The sequence below is a fragment of the Girardinichthys multiradiatus genome, chromosome 14 (assembly GCF_021462225.1).
Source record: "Girardinichthys multiradiatus isolate DD_20200921_A chromosome 14, DD_fGirMul_XY1, whole genome shotgun sequence".
NCBI classification, from domain to species: Eukaryota; Metazoa; Chordata; class Actinopteri; order Cyprinodontiformes; family Goodeidae; genus Girardinichthys; species Girardinichthys multiradiatus.
Window position 1 is genome coordinate 26,193,590 of NC_061807.1, and position 23,292 is coordinate 26,216,881.

The 23,292-nt window shown below is 39.4% G+C and overlaps 1 protein-coding gene across 3 annotated transcripts; it reads right to left on the reverse strand.

Moving 5' to 3' along the window:
- Positions 1–1,998: 1,998 nt before the first annotated feature.
- LOC124880888 (oxysterol-binding protein 1-like) lies at positions 1,999–22,709 on the reverse strand. Of its 3 annotated transcripts, none has more exons than XM_047386289.1 (17): positions 22,391–22,709; positions 20,142–20,317; positions 19,700–19,908; positions 17,586–17,754; positions 17,329–17,440; positions 16,851–17,034; positions 16,297–16,414; positions 15,685–15,742; positions 15,382–15,546; positions 11,208–11,453; positions 9,306–9,426; positions 8,935–9,038; positions 7,337–7,432; positions 7,057–7,244; positions 3,818–4,053; positions 3,663–3,701; positions 1,999–3,566 (listed from the first exon to the last, which is right to left on the reverse strand). In XM_047386289.1, the coding sequence occupies exons 2-17, from the start codon at positions 20,276–20,278 to the stop codon at positions 3,424–3,426; spliced, it is 2,325 nt and encodes a 774-aa protein (XP_047242245.1). In that variant the 5' UTR covers positions 20,279–20,317; positions 22,391–22,709; the 3' UTR covers positions 1,999–3,423. The 3 variants fall into 3 exon arrangements, with proteins under 3 accessions (XP_047242245.1, XP_047242246.1, XP_047242247.1); XM_047386290.1 differs by lacking the exon at positions 22,391–22,709 and adding an exon at positions 22,166–22,335; XM_047386291.1 differs by lacking the exon at positions 3,663–3,701.
- Between the last annotated feature and the right edge of the window lie 583 nt (positions 22,710–23,292).

A 23,292-nucleotide genomic window follows, 5' to 3' on the forward strand; every position in this document is an offset into this window, starting at 1 on the left:
GTCGCAAATAGATGCGAGTTCAAGCCAAACCCCAAGCCCCCTATCCTAGCTCTATATTCTATATTCCTATTCTCTATATGGTAGGTTCCAGCAGGCTTTTCAGATAAACCTGCTGGCACGACACAGCAGGAGAGCTGCCTCTTTTAGTTGGGATCAAAACAGGACATGGGAGCCCTGCACAATTATTGGTACTCCTGGCAAAGATGTATAAAAGACCCCAAAATAAATGTATTTTTATCACAGTGGCATAACCTCACAGTGTAAAACTAATTTATACAACATTAATAGTTTCTATTTAAAACTGACAAGATTATTGAAGAACCAGTTTTCCTGGGGTATAAATATGTGACGCCCACTTCTTTTCAAAATGGAAAAGACGACAACATGCCATTCAAGTAAGAGCAGATGTGTGTTGATACTTAAAAGATATGAAAAGCCTACAAGAAAATAGGTTTTCACCTCCTCTGAGAAGCATAGATTAAATGAGTGCAATATTACGAGGCTGACAGCTGCAGGAAAACTGAAAATGAAAACAAGACGTTTACAAAAGAGTAGTTATATTTATCCTTAAATATTTCACATTTAAGAAAAGTTTGCAAAAATGTAAAATTTCTAGTGTTTATTTGCATGTCTAAAGATCTTTTTTAATACTACATGTAATACTAAAACCTTGAGGTAGCAGTCTTAATTATAAAGTTATGAGCAAGATTCAGATATGATTTTATCATCAGCCATCCTTATAACTGAGGGTAGATAAAATACAAAGATCACAATTTACAAAATGTTTAGAAACTCCATTATTTGCATTTAACAGGTTCAGAAGCAAGCATTGTCTTTTCTAATTTGTTTTAAATGGGTCATATCATGCTTTTAAATCCTTCCTTTTCACCCTTAAATCATTCAGATGTGGTGTATATAAAGTAGAACTACAATGCTTTGGTCTGAGCTCCTTGTTATTATCCTTTTATCCCTATTCTGAGGTGCGTCTTAGAGCAACTCCTTTTCTTTAAATGCTACTCAGACACTTCACACCCCACCCCCTCCAGATCAAAGAACACTGCACTTTAACCTGTTTAGCCATTTTTGTAGTTTGATAACAGAGATTATCAATTATCTACTGGCACAGAAACCAGAAGAAATAGCAAAACTGTAACAATAATCTTTACACGGTTCTGTCCGCAAGGAGCTAAAAGCAGCACACAGCCCAAAATAAGCAGAAGCCACGATGCTACTGGTCAGAACAACAAATGACATATCGACACAATAAATTCATGTCTAAAACAGTCATTTGAGCGTTATTTGCAGCTTACCGCTTTGCTGTGTCCGTCGTTTTCACAAACAGAAGGAACTGACCCCTTAATCAGGTGAAGTCTTTCAGCAAATCCTTCTTGATACTGGCGGAGGTTGATGAAGGCACCCATCCTTGATGTGGAACATTTCCAAGAAAAATAAAACTTAACCAGGCCCCTCGAAGAGGTTCTGATGCTGCATTCTGTAATTCAATGTGTGGGTTAATACACCAACAACCTAAAATTTAGACTTATCCACTTGCAGCTTTGGCATATTTCAGCTTGGATTACAAAATCGCAGCGAGAAACGAAGATGGCGGATACACGAAATTGGTAGCTGGAAGTTCATGACTAACAGTTCCACAGTAAATACTGTGACGTAACAGTTCATAAAATGTAACAGGATTGAGAGAATTGAAAATATGACCCAAACAGAATATAAATATATCTACGCAGCACCTGGGGAGACTTAATTCAACTTTATAGACTTAATTCAGACTCCAAATACACAACAAACTGTATTCAAGAGCTAATAAAGTGGATTGGCCCCTTTAATATATGAGTTTTTTTCTATGACATTTCTATAAATTGCTGATTTTCACATTAAAAATGCATTTAGGTTGCTGTGTAAAAGGTGAAGGGATGGCTCATTTTATGAAACATTTCCCCATTAAAAGAACTGAAAGAGAAACAGAGCAGAATGAGAAAATATTTTTGACATCTCAGTATTTATTACTTTTTTGTGTTAATACAAAATACTGAACAATGTCAAGTCTCTACTCTGTGTCAAGTACATAATTCCCTTTTTGTTTCAGAAAAATGAAGACAGTCCTCCCACATTACAAGAACCAGACATTTGAAAAAAAAATAAACCTATAATGTGAATTTCTATACATTTATAAATTCGTTGTTATTCGCCACATCTTTGTGTTTGAATTCTTCATTTTTAAGTACACTTACAAATTTATGAAATTCACACCCACATACATACAAACGCACAAGGAAACATTTCAACTCCTGTTTTTGGTGTTAAATTATACTTGCATATAAACAAACTCCTCAGCAGACACACAGGGGGGTTTGTGATGTTTACTTTCACCTCAAATATTTGCTTTTTATTTGTATTTTGTGTACCCATACTTTGTAAACTCATTATTCTTTATTTGCATTTCAACTGAGAGTAAATTCAATTTACTTCTTACTACGAATATTCCTGTGACATCTTATGTGTTTGTAGAAGAAACCGCACATAAATACAGGTATTTTGTTCATTTAGCTGTGAAGAAAGAGCAGATGAGAGCAGGCTGCTCTTTTTTAAGGCGATACATGTTTCAACCTTGTAGCCGAGTTGTGATTTGTGTTTTATTTTATTTTTTTTAGGCATATCTTCCTTTAGACCTCGTTAAAAAAGAATGTTCCATGTATAAAATATGACAGTGTTGATGGTCGATAAGTGTTCTAGATGATCGAGTCTTTTCTCTAGCTCGCTGTAATCCACAGCAGCTGTGTTTTGTTTTTTTCATTAATGGAAGAGCAGATAGGATGTCTTACCCACAAGCAGACAAACAAGCAAACCTTCACATCTTTACATTAAGACACAAAATCAGAAAGAAACAGAAACATTTTGAAGGCCACCAGTAGACATTTCAATGAAAGTGTAAGCACATTTAAATATAACTACATATTAGCCAGGTTTTACCCTTTTTTAGCGTTATTACCAAAGTAGATAGTGCTGTGGATTGTTTTATCACACAGAACAGTTGAAGAAACCTTCTCTCCAACTAATCTGACTTGGGCACAGACTCAACAAATTTGGAAGCACTGCTTATTTCCCTGCACCGACCAACTCAGAGCCCCCCGAAAAAGATGAGAAATATTCAATCCCAGTCCTCTTGGATATGTGACAGCAGGGGAAAAAAGTCGATTCTGAGACTTGTTTGGATGCAGAAGGCTAGATCCTTCTAGGTCTCGCGCGCCTCTGAATCAGACAGCAGTGACCATCCGGAGGGGGGAGATCTCTCAGAACAGAGAGCTGCTGGAGGGAAGCAGCCGTCCAAGCAGGGGACAACCGGTGCTTTGTGAAGCCGTCCGTGCGGCTCTGATGAGTGTCAGTCCCGTTAGAGCGCTTCAGGGGTCAGAATATGTCTGGGCAGCCCTCCCAGGTGCCGAGCTCCTTTGTTTCCCAGTAGCCTCCCTTATAGATGTGAACTTGCTCACCTGTGATTTGGTCCTCACAGCTCTCAAACCACAGGGCTCTGTGTGAGTCATGAGGTGCACCTGGAAGAGGAAGAACTTGTGAGAATATGTATGGAAGATTTTAAAGATTTAGGCATAAGGAAGTGGGGTGTGGGCAGATTAAAGAGGGATACTTGCTTTTCATGGAGTGATCAACAAAAGAGTCCTCATCGACAGCTTTTAGAAGAGAAAAGGGCAGGATCACAGAGATTTGGTTTTACCTCATTAACTCCAGAATTTTCCCCAAGCAAACCAAAGAGGAATACAAAACAATGAACACTTTCTCCTCCTACCTTCTTCCGAGAGGCCTGATGCACGCTGGATCGCGGCCTCCCGCTCCCTCTCGCGCCGGACGCTGCGCTGCTTCTCCTCCAGCCGCTGCTTTTCACTGTTGGCTTCATCCCATCGACCGTCCTCCATCAGACGCTGGTCGGGTCTGCGCCGGCTGTCGCTGGGCGCCACCCCCTCTTCGGGTTCATTCAGGGTCAGAGCCAGGGCGGTGAAGTAGTACATGGATTCTGCTCCCTCGCTGAAGAGAAAAGCAAATACAAGGAGCACAGCGAGTCAACTTTTGGTCCACAGCAACTCTGCATGAATCAGAAACACAACGACCTTCAGCTGATCACTGCAAATTTCAGAAATGAGAAATTAGAAAATTATTTTGAGCAGAGATGAGGGGTTTTTGCAAGGTCCAAAGACATTAAAAAAAAAAAAAATTTGTAAATACCATCATAGTGTAACTTAGAAAACCTAAAAATCTTAAAAGGAAGAAACATAACTACGTCACAATCAACTTTTACATAGGTTTTTTTTTTTTTTAAAGCAGATTAATGATTTTAAGTGTCCTTGATTCACACCCCCTTAAACAGGAAGGCACTACCATATATGGACAACGACTGTAGCGGTTATAACAAGAGGTCTGCAAATCTATCCCACTGAAAAAATGTAATAATTCAAATAAAACAAACTTTTTAAAAGGATTAAAAGACGCGTTGCCGTTCGTTAGTGCCACAGAACGGCTCAGCAGAAATAAACGCCAGAAAGATAGATTTCTTCTCTTTCTGTTTTGAAATAATCCTTCTTGGATAAATCCAAGATTTCAAGGCTTAGGGAAGAGGACACAACACTGCTTGGACCACAGCTTGAGCAGAGACTCGGTGTCAACAACGTAGAAAAATGCCTGCGTCCTCACTAGAACTAAGAAAGTGGAGCACATCACCCCGGTTCTAAAGTCCAGATACTGACTCCCTGTAGCTCAGAGAATAGTCTTTAAAATACTTCTGTTAGTCTATAAATCACTGAATGGCTTAACACCAAAATACATTACAGACTTGTTGTCAGTGTATCAACCACCCAGACCTCTCAGGTCTTCTGGCTCAAATCTACTCTGCAGAACCAGAACCAGAACCAAACATGGAGAAGCAGCTTTTAGTTCTTATGATCCACTAATCTGGAATAATCTCCCAGAAAACTGTAAAAGCGCCAAAACCCTAAATTGCTTTAAATCAAGATTAAAAACGTATTTGTTTAGAGTGGCCTTTGACTGGGCCATCTAAACATTATTAGTTAAGTTTTCAGTCCAACTTTCATTTCATTTTCTTATCAATAATTTTAGCACTAATTTGTCATTTTTTATCTTTTTTAATATCATCTTATTTTAATTATTATTTTATTAATTATTTCTGTTTGTTAATTATCTATTTACCTTTATGCCACTGTAAAGTACTTTTCCTATTTTGTTTCATTCTATTTTTTACATGTACAGCACTTTGAATTGTCTTGCTACTGAAATGTGCTAAATAAACCTGCCCTGCTTTACTAAATACATGTCATACTTTGTGTAGTATGACAGTCTGTAGCAACAGAACAACAAAGCCATGCTGTTTTCTTTTCAGTAACAAGATTATTGCAATAAGTTACTTAGAATAGGTTATTTCCTGGAACACTGCCACAACATGAGGGCGTGATGAGGCTGCACAATGGCTTGCCCTGCTTTATAATATCTGATGAACAATCCAGGCTGGTGAATAAGGGCCACACCTACTGCTGCAATCTCATCACACTGCCTAAACATATCAATAATAAAACAATAACAAAAGCTAAGATGGTCCACTGAAATCTGAAGGTGTAATTTCCTTCTTGTATATTACTAAGTATATTAACTAGAAAAACTTCTAAATTGTTTTGTTAATATAGAGGACAATGCACAATGTATTTGTCTTATATTCTAGGTTCTTCAAAGTTGCCACCTTTTGCTTTGATTACTGCTCTGCACACTCTTGGCATTCTGTTGATGAGCTTCAAGAGGTAGTCACCTGAAATGGTTTTCACTTCACAGGTGTGCCCTGTCAGGTTTAATAAGTGGGATTTCAGGCCTTATAAATGGGGTTGGGAGCATCAGTTGTGTTGTGCAGGAGGTGGATACAGTACACAATTGATAGTCCAACTGAATAGACTCGTATTATGGCAGAAAAAAGCAGCTAAGTAAAGAAAAACGAGTAGCCATCATTACTTTAAGAAATGAAGGTCAGTCAGTCCGAATAATTGCGAAAACTTTGAAAGTGGCCCCAAGTGCAGTCGCAAAAACCATCAAGCGCTACAAAGAAACTGGCTCACATGAGGACCGCCACAGGAAAGGAAGACCAAGAGTCACCTCTGCTGCGGACGATAAGTTCATCCGAGTCACCAGCCTCAGAAATCGCAGGTTAACAGCAGCTCAGATTAGAGAACAGGTCAATGCCACACAGAGTTCTAGCAGCAGACACATCTCTAGAACAACTGTTAAGAGGAGACTGTGTGAATCAGGCCTTCATGGTAAAATAGCTGCTAGGAAACCACTGCTGAGGACAGGCAACAAGCAGAAGAGACTTGTTTGGGCTAAAGAACACAAAGAATGGACATTAGACCAGTGGAAATCAGTGCTTTGGTCTGATGAGTCCAAGTTTGAGATCTTTGGTTCCAACCACCATGTCTGTGCGGCGCAGAAGAGGTGAACGGATGGACTCTACATGCCTGGTTCCCACCGTGAAGCATGGAGGAGGAGGTGTGATGGTGTGGGGGTGCTTTGCTGGTGACACTGTTGGGGATTTATTCAAAATTGAAGGCATACTGAACCAGCATGGCTACCACAACATCTTGCAGCAGCATGCTATTCCATCCGGTTTGCGTTTAGTTGGACCATCATTTATTTTTCAACAGGACAATGACCCCAAACACACCTCCAGGCTGTGTAAGGGCTATTTGACCAAGAAGGAGAGTGATGGGGTGCTGCAGTGATCAAAGCAAAAGATGGTTACTTTGAAGAACCTAGAATATAAGACATATTTTCAGTTGTTTCACACTTTTTTGTTCAGTATATAATTCCACATGTGTTAATTCATAGTTTTGATGCCTTCAGTGTGAAGCTACAATATTTATAGTCATGAAAATAAAGAAAACTCTTTGAATGAGAAGGTGTGTCCAAACGTTTGGTCTGTACTGTATGTACAGCCTCTGGGGTTGCAGTAAAAACCCTGCAACAAAAATCACTCACGGTAATGGGTTTCTCTTCCACAACTCTCTGGCTTTGAGGGTTTGATAAACTGTCTTCTGTTTGCCCTCTGTGCCGTTCTCTCCTCCTCGACTGCTCTGCATGACCCTGGAGAACTCCATCTTCTCGTCCCACGTGCCTGACAGCACGTAGTGGGCCTTTCCGGCCTTGTCCATCACCACTCCTGTCACCTATGAACAAGAGATGCAGAAAGACAGCTCAAAACCAGGATAGCAAGAAAAAGACAAATAAATATGGCAAGATGGTCAGGTTCTTTTCTGACCTTCCTGGCTACGTCTCGGGAGAAGTAGCTGTAAGGAGCAAACTTCAGGTGGCAGCGATCACCTGTGGTGTGGTTCACTATGTCGATTTCTCCAGACTGAGAGGAAACAGAGTTTGAGGAGTTAAAACTGCTTCATTGCATAAACAGTTAATAATCAAATGTTAATCTGAATTAACATCGCACCATCTATTTTGCTGCAACTGTTAAAGTTATTGACACTCTTGGTAAAGAGATGTAAAAATTCTTCAAATTAATTCCTCATTTATAGGAGTGGCATAATCTCATACCGAAAATTATAGAAAAATCCAACCTTTAATTTCAGTACATTTATTCAGTGGGGAACTTGCCCTATCTTAAGAAATAATTGTTTTTAACAAAATGAACTTGGGAACAATTAGTAAAACACGACTTCCTGTTTCACCGGGGTGTGAACATGACGTGGCACAAAGGTCCAGTTCTCTTACACACCCCTAAATGGGAAACAAGACAACATGCCATTTAAGTCAGGCAGCTGGGTATTGATTTTCATTAGTCGTGATCAATAGCTACTAACCTATAATTGAGAGGAGTTAGAGAGCAATATTTAAACAGTATGAAACAGCCGGAACTGTAATAAACAATGCCTGATGAGAAGTTCTTCTTGCAACCAACAAGGTGGGTGGGATGATAAGGAAACTCCAAAAAGTCTCGGAAGCTTAGTTTAAGAACTATTTCAAAGAGTGACACCTTGGGGTCAAAAGTCTCCATAACAACCATTGGATGCAATCTACATGCAGTCTATCGGCGGTTGTTTTGGGAGTCAGGCCAAATCACAAACGTGGAGTTTCTTAGCCTCTACTAGAACTTTAACAAGAACTGTGACTTGATCAAATGAGACCAATAGCCCATCGCACTATTATGCATCCGTCCTTTGTTTCAATGAAGTAAAAAGACAATGATGCCATAGGAAAATGAAGCTTCCTAATCCTCCTATTACACTGTAGCGACTTCATTTGATCATCAGCTAAGGGAGGATACCACAGATTTATTTTTGCCCTTCGGAAAAATTTCCACTACAGTGCAATTTTAGGATGAATCCCTGTTTAAGCAAGCATGAATTAAGGGGATAGCTTGTTAACAGGCCTCTGCACAACGTGACGCTGAGGGGGTCATTCAGTAATCTGACTCAGGTCTGTTGGGGCATTAGAGGCACCATAAATTTGCAGAACTGCGGCTCTCGAGGACTGGAGTTGAAGACGACAGCCACAGACTCACACTGCACTATGAAGACACTTCGATTACCTTGGGATCCCAGATGTTTGAAACTGAAATGTTTGGCTTCATTTGCCATTTGCATAAATTGGCAAATAACTATCACTTGAAAGCACTCATATAGTGCTGATTCCCAGATTTCCAGATGCCAAGTTGATCCTTTTATAAGAAAAACAGCGCAAACAAGACGGTGACACAGCGAAACCCTGAAGTCCACGTTGCTAATCTCAGTATATTAAGAACAGAATGCACATAAATCAAAGAGGTGACAGGTCTTGATCTTCCAGAAATTCCTATTCATTTCCTCATGTTTAGACCCAAGTAATGTATTTCTCCAATACTCTCACCTGATCAATCCACAGCTTCCCAACAATGATGTTGTGCACTGTGGTGGTAACTTTCTTCCATGTGTAGTGATTGTTGCTCTTCTCAAAGATAGCATGAATTGTGCCTGTGATAAAAAGGGTACAGCAAAAACAAAACCTAAGTATGCTAAAACAACAAAAGATGACTGATAATACCAAGCAAAAAGAAACAGGTGTGTCAGAAACATTTTCAATGCTATTGTTATCAGGCTACATCAAAATAGTTTGTCCATTTGTTCACGTAGTCCCTTCGTGTTTCATTAAATCCAACAAAATGCAGAACCTGCATCACGCCCAAAACTAAAAACAACAAGAGCTCCAGGCATGTGTTCCACTAAGATGTCAGCTCTCACCTAAGGGCATGATGGACAGGTATTTGCCCCTGAACTTGCTTGCAACAGTGATCTCCTGCCTCAGAGTCCAGCCGCGGTCAGAGATCGCATGATGCGCTGCCGCAGGGGGGTGGTGGCTCACCTGTCAGCGGAGAAAAAAAATGATCTAACTGAAAGATATTTGCCGTGGCGTAACTGTTTGTGCCTGCCGCCCAGTCGTGCTGCGTTTAAAGTACATTCAGTTCTTAAATGAAATTCCTCTTAAGAGCACAACGAATATTGCACAACAGAACAGAAAAGAAATCCCATTTGCATAGTAAATCTAATTCCAAGCATTCATCTTCAATATGATTAGAGAATCCCTCCTCCCCACTCCTTCGTTGCCTACATGCATTTATTCCTTAAAGTGCCTGTAACATCAAATTTTCATGACTCAAAATCCAATTACATGTACAGGAACATCGATAAAATGTTTTTAAAGTGAATTAATGCCACTGAAATGAACAGTTGAGATATATGGTCATAAATGCCACTAAAAAGGCATTTCCAGACTACTCCTTTGCATTTTGTTGCGCTTTATTATGACGTCAAAAGGGAACACCGGCACGTAAACCGACTGCTGCTACAATGGATGACAACCCAGACAGCAGCGAAGAATCTGATATTCCTTTAGATAAATTTCAGTCACTAACAGAGAAAGACCCAGCAGAGTCAGGAGAAGAAAGTCAGCTTTCATCAGATGGCAGAGCACATAGTGCTGTGGCGTGCAGACGGCCATCTAGTTCGACCAGAGTCTATTTTCGCCGGATGTCGGGGCACAGCTGAAGTCAATCTGCATGAATCATAACGCACCACCAGGAAACAGCAGGAGCATAACATCCGGATTATCAAAAATAATTCACTAAAGACAGACTAGATCTTGCTATATTAATAAATACACACAGATTTTTATATACACATGTGTATATATTAGCAGTTGTTTACATTAGATCAATTAGATCAGTCATTGGGTTAACTAAGGTATTATTAACCCAACAATTAAACACCAAACTGAGCAACAAATATAGCTTCGCTGCACTCAGTGTACTCACCCATTGTAGAACAAAACACATGGAAATATCTGGATGCAAAAAATGAAAAATGAAGCAGTTTAACTCCCACAGAATGAGTTGTTGAGAAATGCTACCACATTTATAACTGGCTTTTATTGCACGATCTGCGTATGGTTGTTGGGACTACTCCAGGCTTTGCAGCGGACCGGACCGGAGCAGATACAGTGTATATACGGCACTGAGTGAAACAACCGGAGGCGAAGCTGAGCAGCATGGAGCAGTAGCAGCAGCAGGGATGATTTAAGACACTACCTGGTGTGTCATTTTTTTTTTTTACTTTATATTAGAATCTTTATAGAAACATTTATTTAAATATATCGTATGCACGTATAATTTATCTTATTTTAATAATAATAATTTCGGATTATGGCTTCTACCTTAACTGTTTATCGTTGATGCTCACACAATGAATGACCGGAGACTTACCCCTAGACGTCATTTCCAGGCCACTTTGAACTCAAAATTTAACGCTGAAATACGCTGAATTTTGTGTCACAAATTTCTTTTATCACTTCTTTAATCCTAACATCATGTCAATTACTGCCCAATTCCTTCAATATATAGATGTTTTCTTTCAATTTCTGCATTTGTGGGAAAAGCGTATCACAGGCTCTTTAATTCTGTGTCCACCTATAGAGCATATTTTTTGTTGTTTACAATACTAACATATAAAGTTTTAGGTCTCTAAAAGCCCTTGTTAATAAACAGCCTCATAAATACCACTTCCACTCTCTCAGTATTTCACTACCACTTCCTGAATCAGAACCCGTATCTTACTTATTCTCCTTCTTTTTTTTTTTTTTTTAAGTACCTGCTCACAGAGGGAGCGGTAGCCACTCTCTCTCTGGCGGTCCAGCTCGAAAGTCTCTCCCAGCAAAGGGTTGAAGGGCTTCCCCGTGCGGTACACCGTCGTGGAGTAGGCGGACACGCAGAAGGCCACCACGTAGCACATCTGCTCCAGGGAGCTGTGGCACTTGGCTGCCTTGTCCAGCAGCTCGTGATACTCGAGGTCCTCCGACAGCCTCTGCAGCATGGAGATCGGCTCGTTGAAGTTCACCTAGAAGGAAGGAATTCATGCACCTCGCGTCATTTTTGGTGAACAGATTACCAAACATAAAGCAAGCACCAAATTATCTTGAGCTGACATGTGAACGAAACACACAGCGGGAAAAAAGTGAAGACGTGAATCAGATTGTGAGGTGAAGGCAACATATGAGAAGAGCCAAATATCCAGCAAACCTGTATATTATATAGATTCACCAAACAGAGTGACATATTTTAAGCTTTTATTTGTGTTCATTTTGATGATTTCTTCTAACAGCAAACCCCCCCCTAAAATTCAGCTTTACAGAAAAGTAAAATATTGCGCATGACCAATAAAAAGAGGACTTTTAATACAGAAATGTTCTGTCATGACCTAGATTATTAAGAGGAATACTGCTGAGTTCAACGTTCTCCAGGAGACAAGGAGGGTAAACCACAAAAGATCATCGCTAAAGAGACTGGACGTTCAAAGTGCTGCATCTAAACATTTCAATGGCATGTTAGTGGATGGAAAAAGTGCTGTGAAAAAAAGATGCTTATGGGAAGGATTCCCAAGGCATGGAATAAGTCAGATTAACATTTTGAATTTAATTACTGAAATAACTTTAAATAAGTTTGGAGGATATTTTAATGTACTGGGACACACCTGTAGTTTACGCACATCATGAAAGCTGAGCTCAAGTTAGACTGAACAGCTTCTATTATTCTGATGAGGATCCAGTTTTACAAGCTGCAGAGACAGCTACATACAGGTCCTTCTCAAAATATTAGCATATTGTGATGAAGTTCATTATTTTCCATAATGTCGTGATGAAAATTTAACATTCATATATTTTAGATTCATTGCACACTAACTGAAATATTTCAGGTCTTTTATTGTCTTAATACGGATGATTTTGGCATACAGCTCATGAAAACCCAAAATTCCTATCTCACAAAATTAGCATATTTCATCCGACCAATAAAAGAAAAGTGTTTTTAATACAAAAAACGTCAACCTTCAAATAATCATGTACAGTTATACACTCAATACTTGGTCGGGAATCCTTTTGCAGAAATGACTGCTTCAATGCGGCGTGGCATGGAGGCAATCAGCCTGTGGCACTGCTGAGGTCTTATGGAGGCCCAGGATGCTTCGATAGCGGCCTTTAGCTCATCCAGAGTGTTGGGTCTTGAGTCTCTCAACGTTCTCTTCACAATATCCCACAGATTCTCTATGGGGTTCAGGTCAGGAGAGTTGGCAGGTCAATTGAGCACAGTGATACCATGGTCAGTAAACCATTTACCAGTGGTTTTGGCACTGTGAGCAGGTGCCAGGTCGTGCTGAAAAATGAAATCTTCATCTCCATAAAGCTTTTCAGCAGATGGAAGCATGAAGTGCTCCAAAATCTCCTGATAGCTAGCTGCATTGACCCTGCCCTTGATAAAACACAGTGGACCAACACCAGCAGCTGACACGGCACCCCAGACCATCACTGACTGTGGGTACTTGACACTGGACTTCTGGCATTTTGGCATTTCCTTCTCCCCAGTCTTCCTCCAGACTCTGGCATCTTGATTTCTGAATGACATGCAGAATTTGCTTTCATCCAAAAAAAGTACTTTGGACCACTGAGCAACAGTCCAGTGCTGCTTCTCTGTAGCCCAGGTCTGGGGAATGCGGCACCTGTAGCCCATTTCCTGCACACACCTGTGCACGGTGGCTCTGGATGTTTTTACTCCAGACTCAGTCCACTGCTTCCGCAGGTCCCCCAAGGTCTGGAATCGGCGCTTCTCCACAATCTTCCTCAGGGTCCGGTCACCTCTTCTCGTTGTGCAGCGTTTTCTGCCACACTTTTTCCTTCCCACAGACTTCCCACTGAGGTGCCTTGATACAGCACTCTGGGAACATCCTATTCGTTCAGAAATGTCTTTCTGTGTCTTACCCTCTTGCTTGAGGGTGTCAATAGTGGCCTTCTGGACAGCAGTCAGGTCGGCAGTCTTACCCATGATTGGGGTTTTGAGTGATGAACCAGGCTGGGAGTTTTAAAGGCCTCAGGAATCTTTTGCAGGTGTTAAGAGTTAACTCGTTGATTCAGATGATTAGGTTCATAGCTGTATGCCAAAATCATCCGTATTAAGACAATAAAAGACCTGAAATATTTCAGTTAGTGTGCAATGAATCTAAAATATAAGAATGTTAAATTTTCATCATGACATTATGGAAAATAATGAACTTCATCACAATATGCTAATTTTTTGAGAAGGACCTGTAATGTTCCTCAGTACAAGTACTGCAACACTGAACCTCTAACTTATTTTTAAGAACACTAAAGTCCACATTTTTAACTAATCTATTGCTGTTTTGTCTCTTTATTGATTCACCTCTAAACTGATAATGCACCTTAATCAATAACAGCACTTGATTTGCAGAAATGTGGTAAATTTTCACCTGCCCTCCCATGTTAAATTTATCTCTCGTATTTACGACGGAGTCAACAACAAATAAAGAGGAATAGACGCAGAGATTTGACGTATACCATCTTAATATGTCTGCGATATCAACCCAGAACAACCTTATGTTAAAAGGACCAGGTGTTCAGGGAAAACTCTGCGTGCAAGTCACGCAAACAATACAGATGCGGTGAGTAAGTTGGCTTCCTTTGTGTGTTAAATAAGCATTGCTTAATAACCAATTCAACAGTAAATGTGTCAGCAAAGCCTTACTCATCAAGTGGAGCTCCTGAAAATTCTTGCTGCACCGGTTCGGTAGAACTTTAACAAGAGAACCGTTGCCAAGAAATGCGAGGAGGCACTTTGGTGTGTTTTGATCTTAAGATCCTAAACAATATAAGGCAAAGGAAAACAAGCTCATACTGCCTGTGGCCTTATGCTTTACTGCTTGATGTTTACGTCTATAAAACAGCCTTGTTGTAAACATACAGTTTGTTTCCCCGGCTAATTTTCCTAAGTGTAGATGTAAGTCGATTATCTTTTCTTTTTTATACTGCTCATGATTTATTTCTTGAAGGGTTTAACTGAAGCACTTAAGTAAAACATTAGAATATATTTAAACAAATAAAGCATTGTATAGAAAAACCCACAAGACTAAATTAAAAAGTCGTTAGATAATTATTACATAAAGTTTAAATACAAATTTCAGTGAAAACTTCCTTAACCTTGTTTATTTTGATTTTTAATAGTTGCTACAAAATTCATTGATATAAATCATTTGCTGTTGTTTTTTTCTAACAAATAAAACAGAGGTAAGGATTATTTTGCTAGTTATTCAACAGTGTGTAAAAAAGATGGGACGCAATTACAAACAAAACAAGTTGTAAAAGAAACGTGGAGGTTTGAGAAGGCTTGGGGGTAAGAATAAAACCACAGTAACATGTGGGAATTACTATCCGATGGAAATAACAATAATAAAAAGGTCAAATATAAATCTGGACAACCTTTCCTTTAAAAAAAACAAACAGGAAATATCTAATATTTGAGGTATTATTATTATTTGAACCTACACCCTTTCAGTCACTTTATGTAAATCCGAGATGACTGGATTGTTTTTTTCTTTTTTTTTGGTAAACGATCAAAATGAGTGATGCTAAATTAAAATGAAATGAGGTTTAATGGTTTCAGATTGCATGGGTATTAAATGATGTAGGACTGATAAATCAAATTATCTGAATCAAAATTAAGATCAAGTTGGATATGAGTTTATCAGACCATCACTAAATAAATAAAACCAACTTCCTCCTTTGTGTCTATGCCAAAAACCAGAGCACTAACAGGTTTGTTTCCTTTAAGTATTTTATATTAGGAAAACTTAGCAAATCAGTTACAATTCTGCCTAAGTGCCGATTCACTGGTTGAACATGAGTGCGCCTTAATTAAGCCAGCAGAAGAGCACAGCACAACTGCGACAGCGGTTTCAGTAACCTGAGCCGCGCCTTACTCACAGGCATGGGGATCTTGGACAGATCCTTGCCGATGCAGTTCTTCATGATACTCCAGAGGTTCAGAGAGTAGTTGGGCTTGTCTGGGATGCGCGTTCGCCTCTTTTTCAGCGGCACCAGCTCCTGAGAGGGCGACTCCTGGTTCATTGTCAGAGGCTCCTCGTTGAGCTGAAAGCAGGACACTTTCATCAGTAAACATGCCGACATGTCTTTAATCCGATTTGGTCCTTCATGTTAAAACAAAACCAATACAGGCATTGGCAGAATCACAGCATGAAAGCATAGGCAGGTTGAAATAGGACCTACCGACTGATCATCTGCACACATATCACTGTTCAAACCGCTCGCATTACTGCTCGAACGTCTGAAAAATAAAGTAAAAAAGGTACAGATTCTATTGCAGCTCTTCAACAGTTTAACTAACAATAAATAGCTAAAAAACATCCTAACCTAGACCTTTACCTGCATCATGGTATACCACAGTTTCAAAAATGAGTTTGAACATTTTTTATTACACCGTTCCTTAAGGTTAACATTATTTTAGAAGATGCCTGGTTTTCTGGTTATATGGAGCAACCAGAACAACACAGGGCTGCCTATCCGCCACATGTTGTTGCACACTTTTGGTCAGATGTCTGAAAGAAGGCTAATGCATTTTTCCCTTTGAAAAATTCAGCAATTTGGAAATATTTTCCAGTCATAAAACAACATTTACAGTCAACAAGCCTCATATCATATATATTACTTAGACCTAAACATTTGTGTAAATATAGTAAAACTGAGGTATTTTTACTTAAAGGCTATGATACCATATTGGACCATGTCTGTCCTACAACAAATATGTTAACAAGTAAGCCATTTCCTAAATGAGGAAACAAGTTTAATAAATATGTGAGGGCTTAAAGAGAGGACACTGACTTGTGGAACTGAGGGTCTGCAGGTACGGTTATAAACTCAGGGGCTTCCTCCATGGCATCAAAAAACTCATTATCATCATCCTCATCGCTTGCCTCACCTTTTCGTGGCCCAGTGGCCCCTGAAAAATAACAGCCGGCTTATTTTCACTTTCACTCTCACTGAACGCAGGACTGATTTAGCCTGAAATGTCAGAATTTGAATGAAAACAGTGCTGGCAGCTGGCAGAAAGGAAACCCGACTTTGTACATCAATACAATGTTGGAGAGTAGTTCAATTCACACAAAGATGGGTAACAAAAGAAAGAATCTGACATCAAAGCTGATATGACAGTTATCAGTGGTGATGCTTAAATAAAAACCTAACGCAAAATGAAAGTACACCGGTGCACATGTTTAAATGACATAAAAAGGTTAAATATCAAGAATGAATCGTTTGTTTGTTGACTGAGGAACACTGTGGTTTTTTTTTTTTTAAAAAGGCCAAGATGAAGAGAAAAAGAGAAACCAGTAAGCAGATCCACTGTGAACTGGTTAACCACAGAATTCCAGGTTTACCTGTATTGTCCACGATAGCGTGAGCCTGCGCGGCCCCTCTGAACGCTCGCTCCAGGTGGTTGTGCTGTTTGGCCAGTTGCTCTAAAGCCTCCTCCAGCCGCACTCTCTGCTCTCGTTCGGCTTGCAAGGCTTTCTGCCACCGCTTGCTGTGAGTCTGCGCCAGGGCCAGGAAGTCCCTGCAGGCCTGGGGGCAGCCAAAAAACAAGAGGATTTTAATAGAAAACAGCAGGGATAAGGAGCTGTTCTACAATAGGTAGGAGCACTTTTTATCAAAACCAAAGCAACTGTAAGAAAGCCCGGCTTTGTATATAATATTATAATATTATTATTATGGCTTTTATGCAGCTTAAACGTTTAGGCTATAAGCTGTAGAGTATTTGTTCATGATTAAATATCCAATGGCATAACTTGAAATGGACCACTTTTAGTGCGAGTCTCTATCAACAATAGATACATACACAGAGCAGCTGACACTTACATTAATCATAGCATTAGAGGTTATACGGAACAATGTGGCTCTTTCCGTCACCTGACGAATCTTATCCCCGGCCTCTCCGGTCAGCCGCAAACTGTCCAGTTCAGATAAAGACCTAAAATACACGAGCATCAAAAAAGATTTACAAAAAGCTGTATTTGATTTAAAGATTAAGGCTTTGGAATGTCGTTCAGTCGGGAAAACAGGAAAAACAAGCCAGGCCTCTGTAGGAGAGTTGCAATACGCTGCGTTAGACTGACCTCTGCAGGGCAGAGCCGTGCTTTGAAATCAGATCGTTGCAGGTGCTGAGATCCTCAACCTTACTGCCTAGTGTTCTGAGAGTAGACTGGACCTCTGAGTTCTGGGACCCCACACCCTGCCCTCCGCCCACCGACAGGGACGATGGGGGGAAGTCGTCACCAGAGTCGTCTGTTCACAATTACACCAAAAAGGAAAAACAAATATTGACTGAAAACGTGTTAAGGCTTGTAAAAGTATAATTGTAACGATAGCTTAAAGAGGAAAACCCAGGGTTAGGGTTGGGGGGGGGGGGGAGGGTTCATGTTAAGCCACACACTTCACTGATTTTACGGTGATCTTAAATTAAGGGGTACAAATACTTCTCACAGAGCATCTTTAAATGTAAACACATCTAGGTGCTTTTCTATATACCCTACAATGTATATTTGCCATTTCAAATTCAAATGCAGTTGGTATTTGAATATAAAGGTAGCTTTGGTGCCATGTCTAAAATAGTCCACTACCATTTTACTGCAACTGCATAACATGCAAAAAAAAAATAGTTTACATCATCCTGTTAAAATGCCACAGATTCTATTAAACCATTAGATTTAGCTCTGTTAACAATGGTTAATGAAGATGGACAGCAAGATGAATACTCTACCAACCGATCTTCATCTTCTGTTTTAAAACAAAATCAATCAAATCTGTTTGGTATTTAAAAATGCTCAAAATTTTATCCACCTGCACAGAAAAAACTATTTAGTAAACCCAGAGCATGATTCTGTCGCCGCCATGTTTCACTATGGGAACGATATCCTGGTTATTGTTTGTTTTTCAAAAATACTTTAAGGAATTCTGGCCCAAACATTCAGATTCATTGGACCATCCTATAATCTCTCGCCAGGCTTTCAGAGGTTCTTGCCAGGCCTGGATGTTTACTGTGGAAGCTTCTTGCAATGCTGCAGGCTCTTGTTGCATGTTGCATCTGGTACTTGATGAACATTAAAGCAGCTCTTTCACAATGTTATCAGCTACATTTAAATTGTGCAGGACATCTATCAAATTAAAGATGAAAAAAACAATGAAATAATTTATTGTGGCCTCATTTCCTTTGCCGCCACCTCGGCGTATGATTTGAGAGTGCGGCTGGGTGAAGGTGGCTCTAATGTGAAGTGATTTGATTGGTCAGTATGATTAGAAAAGCGTGATATGAATTCAGTCCTCTCACCATTTAGATAATTCCCTGCAATCAGAAAGTCTTTATTAATTTGCGTTTTACAGTGACTTGCAAAGGTATTCACACCCTTTAAACCTGTTTACATCTTGTCAAGTTACAGCAGCAAAGTTCAGTGCATCTCATTGGGATTTTATGTGATAGACACAGCACATATTTGTCAAGTGGAAGGAAAATGGTGCACGGTTTGCTTTTTGGGGTTTTTTATTCCGGTGTGCATTTGTAATCAGCCCCCTGAGTTTATACTCAGTGGAACCACCTTTTGCTGCAATTACCGTTGCAATTGTATTGAGGTACGTCCCTACCGGCTTTGCAAACCTAGAAACTAAATTCTTGCCTGTTCTTTACCAAAATTGCTCACAGATTGGATGGAGAGCACTTATTTCCAACTGGATTTTCTTCTGGACTTCTGTTACCTTAGCTGCATCTTTGTCCTGCTGAAAGGTGAACCTCTATCCCAAGTCTTTTGGCAGCCTCTGACAGTTTTTCTTACAAGATTATCCTGTATTTAGTACCATACAACTTTCTATAGATGAGTTTTCATGTCCCTGACGAAGAAAGTAATCCCTACAGCATGATGCTGCCACCACCATGTTTCCTCATGGGAAGATGTTCGAGGTGTTTGTTTTTGGAACATAAATGTCATTTTGCATGTAGGCCAAAAAGTTCGACTTTCGTCTCACCTGACCTGAGCATCTTCTTCAGAGGATGATAGAGTCCAGTAAAATAAGACTAAATGCTGAAACCTAGTAGTGTACTACTAAGTTAATAGTGAACAAACATAATGGTAATGTCACATTATCCACAATGCTGTGTGTTACATAAAAAACCTAAAAGTAAACCAGTTAAGTTTTTACCACACAAAATAAAGAACTGAATAGACGCATTTTCAAGTACCTGACTCAGCTTGCATGCGGGCTGCCTTGGCTTTAGCCAGCTCCAGGGCAGTGATCCACCTCTGACGTTCCACCTCCGAGCTGGCCTTCAGGTGATATGTCTGAGCTCCGCCGTTAGAGATGACGAAGTTGCAGGCGTCATCTACAGAGATGACTGCTGTGGCCAAGTTGATTGTGCCCCGACACGTGTGACCCATCTCGGCCTGGGTCCTAATAATGAAACATCTTAAGTTGACTTTTGGACATAAAGGCAACAAGTATTTCAAAATCTAACTTTCAAACGATAAACCCTCAATTCAGATTTGTGGGTGATACTTGTTAAGTATTAACGGGGCTGTAAAAAGAGAATGGTCAGTCGGACAAGCATAAGAAACAATAGGTAATATGGTGAGGCTAAATGGGTGTGAACTAACACAGCTATGCTTTCTGCTAGGAATCCTTACCTGTAGTATGACAGCAGACCATTGCTCAAAACGAACCACCTCCGCTGATAACCCTTGATGTAATTTGTCCACTTGAAGACCCATCCTTTGTACGTGTCGCCAGCAGGGGTGGGAGTGGGGCTTTTCGGTTCTGACATCACACCCCCCCGAAATCCAGATTCAGATTAGAGAAACCTCTAAGGGAAGATTTCCAAAAAGTTATACATTTATATTCCAAGATTAAACTTTTCAAGGATGACTAATAACAGCAGAGGAGATTGCTTTGAAAGAATATTTCTCTGTCTCCAGACTATTCACACACTTTCAGAGCACTTACAGGTTACATTGGAAGCAAATAATGTGCTGACGGCGACAATTTGTTTTTTGAGAAGTAGTAGTCACATTTTTTGTGCCTTGCAACTAAATGGGTTTAGTGCGGATGTGTGCATGTTTCACTTCTGTTTTGTAGACCAGAACAGAGACCAGAACATGTCAATAACCCCTCCATCCAAACCAACATAATGTAAGGAAATCATTTTTAAAATCTGCTTTTCAAATCTCTGATGCTGTTCACTTCATCCCCCTTGACATTTTGTAGTTGTTCCTGTTTCATAGCCATTTGTCAACAGATATTTCCTATTAAATACATATCAATTTGTACATACGTTGGAGAGGTTTGTACCCACAGTGACAATTCATGATTTGAAAGTTTGTGGTTATATAAAAAAAAAATCTATTGACAAGATGCCCCTCCGAGTCATTTTCTCTAGATCAGAGGTCATAATAAGAGTTGGCTAGTCCAAACAGGTATCAGGTCCAAAATAAATGGATAAGTAAAAAGAAATATATGAAAACTATGTGATATGGAGAAAATGTTATTATCAAATGTCCAAAAAAACCTATTTGTCCTGCAAAGGATACATGCTCAAATTGTTTTTAGATGGGTTTTCTTTTTAGATACCGTTGTCCCATAACCAAGAAGATTTTACAGTATTTTATGATTGTCAGTGATGCTGAGACAGACAGCTGTGTTGATCTGGGCTGTTTGCTTTTTAAAAATCATAGTTTTAAGTTCGTAATTTATCCAGAAAGTAAACAAACTTGTCTTGCTGTAATTTGTAGTTGTTAAATAGAAACCAGAATCAGGTAAAATCGTAAAGGGGGGAGCTTCACAAATTCAATGATTGGAAATCGACCACAAAATCTCTTATCAGTGTATCTTGAAATATTGTCTTTAGAACAATATCAAATTAAACATGAGAAATGCACTTAAATGCATTACTAATCAAAATACTTACCCACAGCTGGAAATGTACTGATCGGTGATAGTTAAGTAAATGAGTACAAAGTGAGAAATGGAAGCAGGTATCGATGAAATTCCATCTAGTCAATACAAAATGCTAAGGAAAATCACATGGAACAAACTTTGCTGATTTAGTTTGTACAATGCAATTTTTTCTTTATTTCACCCTAAACATCTAACGTTTTTCTAACGTGATTCACCAGAGGGAGACGTTTTCTTTATTCCAATTCATTGTTTATGAATGAACTTTCATTATTTACCAAACATGTCATAAACGTGTTAGAGAGAAAACGTTCCACTTTTTGGGTAACAAACCATTTTAACTTACACTCCAGTCTTATGTGCAAACTAAAATATCCTAAAGTTTACTTTATTTTCATATGAATAGTTTCTGGTTGCTTTGGTTGATCTTTGAATGTAGAATCACGGGTCAAAGGTTAACTAATGAATCAATACACATTTATGTTTAACTATTCTTGCTACCAGAATTCATCTTAAAACCCAAAGCACTTATTGGCAAAAAGCTAGCTGATAAATTAAATAAAGTCTTGCACTGGTTTGTCTTGAATTACACATTATATATTATTTACAGCAATTTGAGCGTTTTAGAACTAAATATACTGATTGTATTTTAAGTATAAATGTGACAAATGTTAAGCTAATGAAGAACCAGCCCCACTGAGACAAAATAAACCCACAATGACAACACACTTTCGATGAAGTTGTTCGAACAGCTACGAACCTGACATGCAGGAGCTAGCCTGCACTGACAGCAGATTAAAAAAAAACTTTCAAATCTGCGCTGATTTCCGCTCACAGCTAATATGAGCTAAAGTCAGGAAACATAACCTGACACCTTTGATCAGAAGTTCAGCCGACATTAAAAAATGCGGGCGAAATACACCGCTGAATATTCATTTCCTCGGAACAAGATAGCTCTCGAATTTGTTGGCGACTGAATGTTTACCTTGACGTGTCCAAAATGCCAGATGAGGAAACCAGACAGGCAGTGAAGTCACTGCTAACTCTGACAACCCATACGCTGCCAGGCTAGCCGAGCTAACGCTGCACGGCTAAAGCTGGAAATAACTCAGAGGACGTTGACGATAACAACGGTGTCACTGTGAACAGATGACGCTATGATGTGCTATCACTGTCCTTAAACAGTTCTGTTTGAAATGTTCACCGTACTGCTGCGTACGATGATAATTATCTAAAGCTAACTGGCTACATCTAGCTAGCCTAACATTAGCTTGTGGGAGACACCCGGTGCAACTCGTTTGAAGCCCGTGTGGAAACGCTCCTAATTTTCCCTAAATTATCTGTATCAAACAAGTTAATATCTGTACTTAACTGGTGATTTAATGATAGGTTATGGTCCAAAGGTTTGACTTTCGTTTTTAGTTCTGGTATTATTACATCATCAGTTTATTTCAAATTTTGTTTCACACAACTCCCTAACTGGTTCAATATTCACCGAAGGGGTACCAAACATCCCCCTTGTGAGTACAAATGGAAGCATTATCAGGGCAAATTGTCCCGTGGCAAGCGTTATTTTCGTAAATTGTTTAGAAAAGACATGAATAAATGCCCAGACCTTACCTATAATTTAATTCATTTGCATTTTAATTGGTAATAAATTTGTAAAACTCTCCTCTTTTGATAAAATAACTCTGTGCAAAGACTATTCGTAGATATTTATTGGTGACAAAACCACATTTACTTACAGTAGACTATGAGTAGATTTTTTTTTTTTTTATCATCCTCGGCTGTCCCCCGGGCAGGTACGAATAGATGCAAAATAGGTTTCACTTTGTACTTAAAACGACCAAAAACTACAAAAATGCCAAATGGTCAAGGGACGATTTT